Source organism: Danio rerio, chromosome 10 (assembly GCF_049306965.1).
Source record: "Danio rerio strain Tuebingen ecotype United States chromosome 10, GRCz12tu, whole genome shotgun sequence".
NCBI lineage: Eukaryota > Metazoa > Chordata > Actinopteri > Cypriniformes > Danionidae > Danio > Danio rerio.
In genome coordinates, this window is record NC_133185.1 from 50,597,501 (window position 1) to 50,612,202 (window position 14,702).

General features: G+C 35.0%; 1 protein-coding gene across 2 annotated transcripts in view; it reads right to left on the bottom strand.

The window, feature by feature from the left end:
• clip1b (CAP-GLY domain containing linker protein 1b) overlaps nucleotides 1–14,702 on the bottom strand; it is a 34,171-nt gene that overhangs the window by 9,123 nt on the left and 10,346 nt on the right. Inside the window, exons 10-16 of one of the 2 annotated variants that reach the window (XM_073915290.1) lie at nucleotides 12,973–13,077; nucleotides 11,619–11,747; nucleotides 11,320–11,436; nucleotides 10,540–10,597; nucleotides 9,838–9,926; nucleotides 9,257–9,310; nucleotides 2,132–2,208 (exon numbers count right to left, since the gene is read on the bottom strand). In XM_073915290.1, the coding sequence (XP_073771391.1) occupies nucleotides 2,132–2,208; nucleotides 9,257–9,310; nucleotides 9,838–9,926; nucleotides 10,540–10,597; nucleotides 11,320–11,436; nucleotides 11,619–11,747; nucleotides 12,973–13,077 (629 nt within the window). The remainder of the gene's footprint in view (nucleotides 1–2,131; nucleotides 2,209–9,256; nucleotides 9,311–9,837; nucleotides 9,927–10,539; nucleotides 10,598–11,319; nucleotides 11,437–11,618; nucleotides 11,748–12,972; nucleotides 13,078–14,702) is intronic. The other variant, XM_073915291.1, reaches the window with a different exon arrangement.

The window sequence follows — 14,702 nt, forward strand, 5'->3', positions numbered from 1 at the left end:
CTGACGAACGAGCACATCTATTTTTACCCAGAATGCATTACAGTGCAGGAAAAAACCAGAGCATGCAGCGGAAAATCAACAAGAGTACAGCAGAAGCGGAGGGAGCATTCAGACGCAAAACACTGCACCTAATACAGTATTGTGTGTGTGTTACGCATATTCATGAGCATCTGCATATTCATGAGCATCTGCATATTCATGAGCGTTTGAATAGTCATGAGCATCTTGATGTGAAATATCACGTGCAGTTCTGAGATCAGCAGCTGGAGAAACCCTTACGTAAAACTCCCTGGGGAGAAACACACACTCATACACACACACACGTCATGCAGTATAACAGCTGATCCTGGACCAGCAACTATAACTCATGTAAATATCAGCCCTCTTGTCCATATATATATATATATATTTTTTTATATTTCATGTGATGGAATTTTTTCATAATATTTCCAATTTAAATATATTATATTGTATTACTTTACTATATTACTGTTATTATAGGCGGCACGCTGGCGCAGTGGGTAGCACAATCGCCTCACAGCAAGAAGGTCGCTGGTTTGAGTCTCGGCTGGGTCAGTTGGTGTTTCTGTGTGGAGTTTGCATGTTCTCCCCGTGTTGGTGTGGGTTTCCTCCGGGTGCCCCGGTTTCCCCCACAGTCCAAACACATGCGCTATAGGGGAACTGATCAACTACACTGGCCGTAGTGTATGAGTGTGTGTGTGTGTGTGTATGTGTGTGTGTGAATGAGAGTGTATGGGGGGTTTCCCAGCACTGCGTTGCAGCTGGAAGTGCATCTGCTGTGTAAAACATATTCTGGAATAGTTGGCGGTTCATTCCACTGTGGTGACCCCTGATTAATAAAGGGACTAAGCCGAAAAGAAAATGAATGAATGAATGAATGAATATTATATTATATTATATTATATTATATTATATTATATTATATTATATTATATTATATTATATTATATATCTGTCATGATGACAGCTCATAATAATAAACTAGATATTCTTCAAGACACTAGTATTCAGCTTAAAGTGATATTAAAAGGCTTCACTAGGGTAATTATTTGACATCAGTGGTTTGTTCTGTGTACATGTGATGTTATTGACTGTGTATGACCCACACATACACGTGAGCATTGTAACACATGCTGAACTCATTTACTGACTCACAGTCACATCACTGAGCAGCTCATTAACAACACGATTAAGCATTCCTTTCATCAGAGGCTATTATTTATTTATTTCAATTATTATTGTTATTAAATTGTGTATTATTTATTTATTTATCATTATTATTTTGTCATTACTAATAATTATTCGTTTTTAAAAGTTTTATTATTCATTTATTATAATTATTATAATTTTCAAAATCTAATTTGTTGATATTATTTATATTAAATACATCATATTTTATACAAAAAAACAAACAAATATATATATATATATATATATATATATATATATATATATATATATATATAATTATATATATAATTGTTTGTTAGTTACTTATTGCAATAATTATTTTATAATTATAATAATACCTATTTCCTATATTTCTTATAATAAATTATTATTCATAAAAAATATTTAATTATGATTCTTTATTTTTTATTATTAATTAGGTTGTTCATAGTTTTTATGTACTTATAATTATCTAATAATTTAAATTATTATTTAAATAAATATTTAAAATTTATTATTATTATTATTATTATTATTATTTATTGTTATTTTACAGTTCCTATTATTTAATACAATAATCATTTTTAGTTTTATTAATTTTGTTTTATGTAATTATTAATCAGTTTATGGATTGTTTATTATTTAATAATAACAATAATAATAATACATATTTTATTAGTTTATTTTCATATTTTCAGGATTTTTAAATTTATAATAGTTAATTGTTATTATTTATTAGTTATATACTATATTATTTGTTAATAGTTTATTATGTACTTATTATAATTATTTAATAATAATAATAATAATAATAATGACTATTATTATGGTTTATATTTTACAATTATTTATTACATTGTTAATAATGATTTTAAACTTTCTGTTGTTGTTATTAACGGTGTTTACAGTAGTGTTTTTCTGCAGTTGGACTAAAACTCACATCTGCTGTCGGAGCCGCTCTGTTTCTGAGCTCAGCTGATCTTGGATCTGTGTGTTCTGCTGCTTCAGGAGCTCCAGCTGATGGACACAAACAAAGAAACACACATTAGACTGAGCTGGGGTCAGTGGAAACATTCAAAAACACACAGAAAAAATGCACATCGTCAACTGTTGTGTGCTGTTGGGTCATTTTCATCCACTCATGATGTTGCTGATCAGCCATCAGACATGGAAACTAGACATGTTAACTTTTTGATTGATACATCATGAATGCTTTATGGTAAGACTACAGTATTATGGTTCCCAAATGTTCCCACAGGTTGTACGGTGTCTTTTATTCTATTACCACATAACAAAAAACTGTGGTAAAATATGCATTCAGGAGTCTTTCCAATGATATATGGTTTAGATTAGGATTTAATAATCCACCTAAAGAAGAGTGGATAGTGACTACAACGATATATTTGAGATCTTTAGATAAATTCAATATAAATTTGGTGTAAATGAATATCACATATAGTAAATGGAGGGTGTAAAAGTCCTTTTATTTCTGATAGTGGGGGATTATAAGCCTTATCAAGGAAATTACTGTCATAAAAAGACTAATAATTGTATTTCTAATTATGTTTTGTGTGTACGTTTGTGTTAAAATAAATAAAAAAGCATTAAAAACTTTACACATTTAACATTTATATAGAGAGAGTTTGAAATGAACAATAATAAATTAAAAATAAATCTTGTTTTTATTAAATCAGGGAAAATAAAAGCACAAATAAATAAAAATAAAAGCAGATGTCAGACGAAAGTCTTCAAGCAAACCTTGAGAAACCGACAGTCAGAGAGTGTGTTCCTGCGAGAGCTGTAATTGAGTCCATCACTGTGTTAATTACACTTGTCAGCAGCACAAACACACAGCAGACTATCATTAACATCATTTACATCAGCGATGATGCAGACTTTACATGCTGAAACTCTTTTGTGACGGAGTAATAATACTGCCACTAATCAATCAAATATAATACTGACAATAATCAATCAATATGATACTGACAATAATCAAACATCATACAATCAGAAATAACACACACACTAGAGCTTTTCCTTGCTCTAAAATAAAAACATATATGCATTAGGAGGTACAGATAAAAATGATCTTATTTAATCACCAATATCAAACATTTTATTAAATATCAGGACTAAAAAAAGCAAACAATATTTAAAACTTTGTGGGAAAATCTGTCCTTTTCTCACATTTATTTAGATGCAGAATTTATTTAAATGCACAAGCGGTTATTGAATCAAACATTTGCTCCTGTAAAGAAAATTTAATTAATGAAAGAATTAAATAAAGTTCAAAATAAAATATAAAGAATGATAATAATAATAAAAATAAAATGATAAAATAAATAATAATAAATTAATAAAAAATATATAGAATTAATATAAAATAAAGTACAATGTTGAAATCAAAAATTAATATAATGTAATGTAAGCAAATAAAATTAAAACATTTAACAAGCAAATAACAGAATAAAATTTTTAAATAAAAGTAAATATAATATTGAATTTAAAAATAAAATAGAATAAAATGAAATTGACTAAAATGAAATAAAATAAACGAAATAACTAAAATAATCAAATATAAAATTTATATAAAACAAATAAAATATAATACAATAAAATAAACAAAATGAATTAACCTTTATACATTTAATTAATAACATTATTTTTATACAATTAAATAAAAATTAACATTAAATGAAAAAATGAAAGAAAATATAATAAAATATTTAAATAAAATAACAAAATATAACACTGAATTTAAAAAATAAAATATGAATCAGAAATATGTCAAAACAATAATCTGAATAAATGCACGCATTCTTGGTAAACATACAACAAACATCAGTCAAATTAAACCTCCAATCAAGAATAACACAGGCTTTAACAATGCAATCCTCCACAGAAAATGCTGTAAACGGACCAAAACAATCCCTGAATTCCTCAATCAGCTCCAGCAGAAGCATTAATAAATACAGTATAAATAAATAAATATATATCTCTCTCCAGCAGAAGAGGCTGTACCTGACAGAGCGAAGAATAAACCGTGTAGTTCACATCCATGCTGTGTGTCCTTTCTGTTCCTCCAAACAAATGAGCTCTATCAATAAAGCATGGCCGGCGGCCCCCCGCGCTCACACTCACACACACTCATACACACACGCGTCTGCTCAGCTCACGTTTGCAGAAAACACACGCTCCAAGCAGCAGCACTCGGGCACATTCATTATGTAAGGACGACAAGCCCCGCCCACATGAACACCCCCCCCCCCCATCCTAGCTCCACCCACATTGACACCCCCTGTAGGCACCGCCCCCTCAGCACACAGTCATCTCCATCAAAGGAATCGCATCCATTTAATCTTCATTTCTAGGAGGATTTGTTAAAAAATATATGGTTAGGAAAAACTCAAATATATGCTACCCTTCTGAACTTGACATTGATCTTGGTTTCTTTAGTGATAATGATTGAATTTGATTATGAAAGATTAAAAATGATTCTAAACAGATCCAAACTTAATATTTGCAGTTTGACTTTGTTGATTATTTGTTTCTTTATATTTGTTGATTTAGTATTTTCTGCATTCATTATTTTTCTGTTTTTCATTTTAGTTTTTTGTGTAAAATAATATATTTATTTTTACTCCAGAAACACAAAATCTATGACTAACATTAACACAAAAACTAAATAAACAGATCCAAACTGGAAAGTTTGACTGTGTAGATTATTTGTTTCTCCATTTTATGTTGATTTATTTTGTTTTTCTTTAAGCCTAATGTGATTCATTCTATGTGCATGTATAACATATGAACCGACATATGACATGAACGTGTATCTACTAAATCTGAATTTGCTTATCAATAAATATTCATATAAAATATTAATATATTGAGTAAAATATCAATTCAAAACATCTAAAATCTGAACACAGAAAAAATACAATCATATTTATTCATTAAATTATGATTCTTGTTACTTCTCATCAATTCAAACTCCCACTTAATATGTCATTACTGTATTATTTAGAAGCTTTATTTACTGATCTGCCATATTTATCATAGTCTTTTTCTCAAGGTCAGTAAAATATGTATTAATTCTGGTGGAAATGATGAAAATATTACTATTATTACTAAACTAGCTGAAACAAAATGATTATGAAACTAAACTCTTGCAATTTTGAAATAAAAGTGTCCGGACCAAAATGAAACATTAAAAATAAATTCAAGCTAAATAAAATATTTAAGAAGTTAAAATGAAAACAGCAGATAACTAAACGCAATCTGTAACATAAAGTAGCAATGCTTTTGTTGCATAAAAAACATGATATTTCTTTATATTCAATATATATTTGATATAAAATGTTGAATTTTAATTAGGTTTAAGTTACTTTATTTAGTTTTCTTTTGATTGTTTTTATTATATACATTTTTATAATGAGAGTAGCATATATTTAATTATACATTTTCATAAAAAACTCATGTTTATGCTGCTCTTTTGAACTTGATATTGATTTGTGAATCCTGAAAAATACATTTATCTTGGTTTTACAAAAATATATATATTTATATAACTGATAATAATCATAAAATTTCTCAATTGATCATGCTGTGCAGATTTTTTAAGAATCATAAACACTGAAGACGGGAGTAAAGATGCTGAAAATGTAGGTTTGTGTCACAGAAACACATTATATATTGCAAAGTAAACCACGCTTTAAAGGAGTGATAGTATATTCTCTTCTGTCCTGTATTATCTGTGTCATAAATGCTGCTGTGTGAAGCAGAAGAGACTCTTTAACAGTATATATGATAAAGCTGCTGTCAGAGACTTCAGTCGTCTCTCAACGACACAAAAAAAGAAAGAAATTCAGGCTAACCTAAATTAACTCGGCTTTTATAAACCTTGAGGGGACAAAAGTCCAAAATGAGGTCAAAAGAGGTTAATTTCCAAAACAGAAACCAAAAATACATTTAAAGAGATGATTCAGTCAAGAATGAACTTACATTTGAGTCATTTAAAGACGTTTTTGACTCTAATAAAGCATACATTTATCTTAATATACTGTATATGTGGATATTGAAGAATCATGGTAAATGAATATACCAGTAATTATCTGAAAGTCAACACTAAAGGCAGATATTCTGCTTTGACGTGTGTGTTCTGTTTTAGAATGTCTGTCTTTGCTTTGATCTCTATAGCTCCGCCCACTGTCAGTTTAACCAATTATATTTCAGCTCTCTGTCAGACAGTCCTGAAGGCTCTCAATGCGTGCGGCAAATAAAAATACACGTGAGGTGGTTTTTAATTAGCCAATAAAACAACATTAGCTAAGCAGCTTTCAGTGTACATCTTGATCTTCAGGCACGCTTCTGTTTGTGTTGTCAATCTGGCAACATGAGTGTGTGTATGTGTGTGTGTGTGTGTGTGTGTGTGTGTGTGTGTGTGTGTGTGTGTGTGTTTGGAGGCAAGGTGGGAAAAAAAAGTCTCTAATATGTAGAACTCATCCGTTCATTTTCTTTTCGGCTTAGTCCCTTTATTATTCAGGGGTTGCCACAGCGGAATGAACTTATCCAACATATGTTTTGTGCATCGGATGCCCTTTCAGCTGCAACCCATCCCTGGGAAACACCCATACACACTTCTTCACACTCATAAACTACAGGCAATTTAGTCTACCCAGTTCCCCTATAGCGCATGTGTTTGGAATGTAGAGCACCCAGAGGAAACCCACGCCAACACGAGGAGAACATGCAAACTCCACACATAAACACCAACTGACCCAGCCGGGACTCGAACCAGCAACCTTCTTGCTGTAAACCGATTGTGCTACCTATTGCACCACCATGACGCCCCCAATGTTTTGAATTTGCACTGTAATATGTAGATCAATCTGCACCTTAACCAATTATATTTCAGCACTCTGGGTTGCCAGTGAGTGTTTTATTCCAGTCATGAAGGTTGTTAATGTATGTGGACACAGCTGGAAATGCGCCCTCTGGAGGAGAAAAGCAGACGCGTAATTGCAGCTGTTTGTGTCGTCAATCTGGCAACCTTCCTTTGTGTTTGTTGAGTAAAAAAAGATTATATTACTTTATATAGAAGCTCGCTTGGTTGCTGGTTTGAGTCTCGGCTGGGTCAGTTGGTGTTTCTGTGTGGAGTTTGCATGTTCTCCCTGCGTTGGCGTGTGTTTCCTCCGGGTGCTCTGGTTTCCCCCAGAGTCCAAACACATGTGGTACAGGTGAATTGGGTAGGCTAAATTGTCCGTAGTGTATGAGTGTGTGTGTGAATGAGTGTGTGTGGATGTTTCCCAGAGATGGGTTGCAGTTGGAAGGGCATCCGCTGCGTAAAAATGTGCTGGATGAGTTGGTGGTTAATTCCGCTGTGCCAACCCTGGATTACTAAAGGGACTAAGCCGACAAGAAAATGAATGAAAGAATTACTTTATAATAAATACAATATTTAATATGAAAATTTAAGATGTCAATCTGGCAACCCGCCTGTGTGTCGAGACCAGAACTCTCTCCAATGTTTTGATTTTGGACTGCTATAAAAAAAATGATCACTTTCACACAAAATACACAGATATAACCTGCTAACACTGCTCACATGCTCGTAAGACCTGCAGGCTAATGTAGAGCAGAATGTTGTGAAGTGGTGTATGAGTGTTTGACTGCTGTACATGCACACACACACACACACACACACACACACACACACACATTCGCGCACACATGCTCAGAGCAGTGCTGAGATCCTTATGTAAGTGCAGAGATCAGGCTTTATATGCAGTGCTCAGATGGACACACTCACTCATGCATGAGGAACAGCCTGTGGAAACATCTGAAATAATCCTGAGCAATTGCATGCAAATGTCAACCTTGCCATGAATAAAATTACGTGTTAAAGGGTCAGGAAACACCAGAACACATGTGTTGAGCTGTTGACAGTGGTATATGTGTCCCACACTGCTATAAACACTATTAGGACACCTATATCTCACTAAACAGTGTAAATTGCTTGTTTTTACGTTATTTAAAGCAAATTTGTTCTTCCGGTTTGAAACGAATTTTTGAAGTTGCGTCACGGTCATGAGATCTTAGCGTGTATTCCAGCGTGCAGACTGGACGTCTGTACCTGGGTCTTATTGAGTCTCTGACTGTGCTGCATATTCATTCATGAGTATGGCTTGGTTCAAACCAATCAGCACGCTCTATTGTGCAACTTCATTAATATTCATTACTGTCACAGTGTTTAGACGACAGAGACGCCACGTTGTGTTGCCAAAAGGAGTGGGAACAGAATAAGAGATGTTTGGAGGTACGGGTCACCAGTGTTGTGTTTATAATGTGCTGCAGGGAAGGTTTTGTTTTCATTTTCTCTCTATGCTGGACTCACGTGTGGATCCGTGTACGTGACGCGCGGCAGAAATAAATTTTTTTTACATTTTTGACTCGAGAGCAGTTCTCATCTGGATATGGTGAGATCTGGTCTCCTCTTAATAAAGACGCAGCTCCAGTATGTGCTGATTGTCCTGTCTCTACAGATTTGGTCAGTGTGTGTGATCAGCGCCCTTTCTTTGTTCATTTAGATGGTAAAGTTATAGTTGGTATGGTCAGCAGAACTCTCTCAGTGTTTACAGACAGATCTTAGTCAAAATCATTTCTAAGCTACTTAGTTTACGATAACATCACGGCTTTCTGACCTACTGAGTGCATCTGAGCTACCGAGAAATGCAGAGGTTATTTTCTCTTATACGACGTGCGGTATCAAACATTCCACCGTCATTAAACACACTGTCTTTCTCCCCTGCGTGTGTGTGTGTGTTTTTCCTTGGTGAAAATCAGCGCATGCCCAAATGGGGACTCCCATTTTTATTCAAATCCTTCCCCTTTTCCCTCCCCCGACACTCCCACCCAAACAGAGCTAGACACACCCACTTTCCTGACTTTTTCCAAAGTAGAGGTGTGGAAACACCCAGCTGAAACGAGGGGGTTCATGGCTCTTTAAGAAACACAGTTTGTCCTGCTGAGTGTGTATTATAGGAGATGTGCAAACAGTGCTGACCTGCTCCTGTAGCTCTTCATTCCTCTGCGTCGTCAGCTTCAGCTTCTCATCATTCTGTGTGGGAGGAAAAACACTTACTCAAACACACACCCATCAGGTAGAATTGCTTATCACACAATTTAATTAAATTAATTGTAATTTAAATTAAGTTATTGCACATTTCAGGATTTTACAGTGATAACAAAACATTTAATAAATTCATTCATTTTTTTGTAATTCCTGTAAAATCCTGAAATGTGCAATAACTAAGGTATTTTGTACAATTTCTTTCAAAATTTAAAAGCATAACAATGCAAATATATGCAAATGAATGCAATTTCTCTTATCCAATACAATTCAGATGCAGAAATGTATAAATCGGCTGAAATGTGAACATATTTGAAGGTCTATCCTGCTTATTAACAGTGCATTGATTGGATATGGTAAATACAGTACAAACAGTAAAACATCCCTCTTTGAACTAGCCGCATTTAGTATGAGTAAATATTAAAGTGCAATTGATATCTGTGATCGAGCATCAGTGTTGATCAGTGTGATCTGCTGTAGAAGTGTGTGTGTTGTGTGTGTTTTGCGTCAGTCACCTGTGTGTGTTTTCTCTCCTCCTCTTTCTTTTGTTCTCTCCGCAGATCCTCCAGCTGATTTCTCTCCGTTTGCAGCTTCATTTCCATTTCTGCATCCACACAAAACACGCAGAGCTCAATGAGTCAGTGGCTCGTGATTATTCAGTCAAAGTATTTAGTTTGAGAGTAAACCTTAATGTATTTGAATGAAAAAAGGAGCATGTTGTGTTAAAACTATTTTGATTTTACAAGACTGCACTGTAAATAATATCCGTTGATGATATTTATATGTTTATTAGCGGTGGTGAACTGCATTATGGGATGTTGATCTCTGCTCTGTCCACTTCTGATGGTGTAAATTTAACTCTGCAGTTTAACAAAGTGACTTTTACTGACATTTTACTGATAAATAATATGTAGAGAAATAATCCTGTAAAATAAGAGAAAATGTTCCTCAGATTATTACAAGTTTTCTGCAGCTTAATATAGAACACCAACACAGACAATACAGCACTGCAGACTAGTACACAAGTGCAGGAAAGACACTTTTCACAATTAAATGTTCGTGATCTCATAATGCAACCTCATTGCAAAAATAAAAGGGGAAAAATAAAAAACATGAATCACTGGCATTTGGGATTTCAACATCAGTAAATGTGAAAAAGCTTGTTGTGTTGTAGTTTTGGAGCATGTAAATGTGTTTATCAGTGGTGTTTTGCTCACCTTGCATGGCCAGTGTTGCTTTATTTCTGTCCTCTTCTGCTGCTTCGAACTGCTGCTTCTACAGTCAGAAACAACAATAAAGCATATTATTCATACATTTAATTAATTACAGTAGGAAACATAAATAGTATGGAAGTCAATGGTTACAGATTTCCTACATTTTTCAAAATACTTTCTTTAACATTTAACAGAAGAAAGAAACTAATAGCAGCATTTGAGTGAGTAAATGAGGATGAAACGTTGATTTTTGGGTGAACTATCTCTATAAAAGTCCCGTGAAGTGCTTTGAAATGTGCATATTTCATTAGATGTTTGACGTCATCTCAACTGAAACATGAAGAGAGGGTGTGGTATAGAGTAGCTCCTCCCCTTATTTAAAAACAGCCAATAGTGTCTTTGTTTTTCTCACAGCTCTGCCAGTGAGAGTGGTCGAACTCAAGTGCATCACATGAATAGATAATGAGAAGAAGGGGGCGGGGCAAGTCCGACACTAGAGAGCATTTGATTGGTCAGGAGGTTTGATAAGAAACTGAATTATGAGGTGAAGGGAACAAATTCTTGATCCATTTAGGCAGAAGTGCAAAACTGCAAACGGCAGACGTGTACATCAGGTTTATGTCTTCTACATGTGGATGCTATCACTGTTGTGGAGACACTAGATTACAGATATCCTGATGCTATCATTTAAAACACTTTACTTTCGTTTCACAGGATATTTAGCAGTCATTGTGAACACAAGTGTTGAGTTTTAGAGTGCTGTAGACAGTATGGCGCACGCACCAGATCGTGGAGCTGCTGCTGGACGGATGTTTTCTGCTCTTCTGAAGCGCTGAGTTTCTGCTGGAGGAAGATCAGCTCCTTCTGTCGGGTCTCCAGCTCAGAGTTCAGCTCTTTGATCTGCACAGCAACACAACACCACACCCGCTCTGTCTACATCTGCACGTTACCAATGCGCATTACAGAATATTGCATAAACAGTTTTGTGCATAAATCTAAAGCCAGTGAGCAGTGCTGAGCAGGTCAGGTGTGCTCCTGTATAATCTGGAGTTCAGGATGACCTGCAGAGGGTGGGATCTGACCTTTTTGTCCTGCAGGGGTGGAGATGCGGATCCGGAGGTCTCGGCCCGCAGCGTGCGGAGCTGAAGGTGCAGATCAGACACCTCCTTCTCCAGCTCCATAATCCTGGAGCGCTCCGATACTGTGGCCACCTGCAGAGACACATACACACACAATGTTAACACATTATACACACACACACACACACACACACACACACACACACACACTATAAGCATACACACTAGAGCTGCTCAATTATAGGAAAAATGTTGTTCACTCATTCTCCTTCAGCTTAGTCCCTTAATTCATCAGGGATCGCCACAGTAGAATGAACCATCAACTATTCCAGCAAATGCTTTACACAGCGGATGCCCTTCCAGCTGCAACCCAGTACTGGGAAACACCCATACACACTCATTCTCTCACACACACACACACACACACACACACACACACACACACACTGGTGAGGAGGAGGAGTTTGTTAGTTTGTATTTCCTCTCCCCAAACACTTTCCCAGATCTTTCTGAATGACACGCCTACTTTACTACATCCAATCAGCTCACACTAGAAGAAACAAGCCACGCCCATTGTTTTCTCATTTAATATTCCGATTCTCTTGGAACTGCGTCACAATACAAAAAAAAAACAGTCGCAGCTTCTGGTTCATGCTGACTTTAAGATGACTTTAGGAGTGTGCGTCTCTGAGACTCGCAGGAAAGTGCAATGAATAAAATGAATGTGCCAACACTAGTGTGCTGCATGCATAGGTTGTTTATATATATCTGACCAATCAGAAGAAGCCTTTACTACTTTAGCTCCGCCTCTCTAGTAGCTGAACCTCGAGCTGAATATAAACACTAATGCACTGAAATCACAACAATCAGAATTAACCCGAGTGTAAATGTTGAATGCTTTAGCTTTGTGCTTTACTTTTAGGTAACATCAGCTCTACACTGAAGAACCATTTAATTGATTACAATTATTCGTAGAATTTAATAAAATAATCCTGGTTACAATTTTAAATTGAACAATATTTCAAATTTTTACCGTATTTTTTTAACTGATTATAGATTTTTTGATCGAATAAATGCAAATTATTAAAAATTTTTTATAAAAATTAACAGTAAAAAAAATGTAAACAAAGCAATGCAAACCTACATTACTAGTAAAATAAATGCACTTCATTACTAATCACGAATTTCCCAACATTACAGTGAACTTTCGAGAGCTGTGAAGAAGTTCTTGTTTCGATGTTGCATTAATAAATGTCTCTCAGAGATGATGCACTGGTGAAAACAGACCTACCTCAATCCATCACTGAATAAAACAATAATCAGTTTCCCCAAAGCAGCAGAATGACTGTGCATTTACCCTAGTATCCTCTAACTCCCTCTGCAGTTTATCTGCTTTGGTCTTTTCAAAGAGAAGACTCTGTTCGAGCTCCTTAATGTGGGCATGCTCCAGTTTGGTCTGCGTCTGTTAGTAGACAAGAGGAAAGAGAGGAAGAGAGAGAACGAGCGAGCGTCACGTGCAGCCAAAAGCCAAGTACCAAGAGCTTCATGCAGATCCTGACATCATCCATTGACAACAACAAAGACACACACACACACACACACAGAGGGAGAGAGCAGATCCTTCAAAAACACAAAGATGTGAAACTAATGCGACGGCTCTGAGCGGATGAGGGATGAGGCTAAGAGTAACATAAGAATAAATGAAAATCAAGAGAGCGATCAAAGATGAAAAAGAAAAATGGAAAAATGAATGAGTGATGAGAGAGTGAGTGAGTGAGTGAATGATTGGAGCGTATGAATGAATGAGTGAATGAAGTGAGTAAATGAATGTGTTTGAATGAATGAGTGAGTGAATGAATGAGTGCAAAAATGAATGAGTGAGTGAAGGGAGCGAGAGAGTGAATGAATGAATGTGTGCATGAATGAGTGCCTGAATAAATGAATGAGTGAATGGAGTGAGTAAATGAATGCGTTTGAATGAATAAGTGAGTGAATGAATGAGTGCATAAATGAATGATTGAGTGAAGGGAGTGAGAGAGTGCATGAATAAATGTGTGCCTGAGTGAGTGCCTGAATAAATGAATGAGTGAATGGAGTGAGTGAGTGAGTGAGTGAGTGAGTGAGTGAGTGAGTGAGTGAGTGAACGAATGTGTATAAATAAATGAGTGGGTAAGTAATTGAGTAAATGAATGTGAGAATACAGTGAGTGAATGAATACATATGAATGAATGAGTGAGTGGGCGAGTGAATTGAATAAATGAAAGAGTTAATGAGTGACTGAGTAAATTAATAAATCAGTGAATGAATAAATGAATGAATAAGTGACTGAGTAATTAATTGAATACAAATGAATAAATAAATGAGTGAGTTATTGATTGAACGAATGAATGAGTGAGTGAATGGAGTGAGTGAGTTAGTGAATGCGTATGAATGAATGAGCAAATGAGTAAGTGAATGAGTGGAGTAAGTGAATGAATATGTATGAATGAATGGGTGAAGAGTGAGTAAATGAGTCAGTGTATGAGTAAATGAATAAGTGAATGAATAAATGAATAAGTGAATGTGTATGAATAAGTGAGTGGAGTGAGTGAATGAATGCGTGAATGAGTAAGTGTATGAGTAAATGAATGAATGAGTAAAAAATAATGAGTGAGTGAATGAATAAAGTGAGTGAATGAATGCAAATGAATAAATGAATGAGTTGAGTGAATGAATGAGGTAGTGAATAAATGCGTGGAGTGAGTGAGTGAATGCGTATGGATGAATGAATGAGTTATTGAGTGAATGAATGCGTATTAATGAATGAGTGAGTGAATGAATGAATGAGTGAGTGAATGCGTATGAATGAATGAGTGAATGGAGTAAGTGAATGTGTATGATTGAATTGAGTTATTAAGTGAATTGAATGTGTATGAATGAATGAGTGAGTGAGTGAACGGAGTGAATGTGTATGAATGAATGAGTGAGTGAGTGAACGGAGTGAATGTGTATGAATGATTGAGTGAGTGAGTGAACGGAGTGAATGTGTATGAATGATTGAGTGGCGTGAGAGAATATGTATAAATGAGTGAATGAATGAGTGAATGG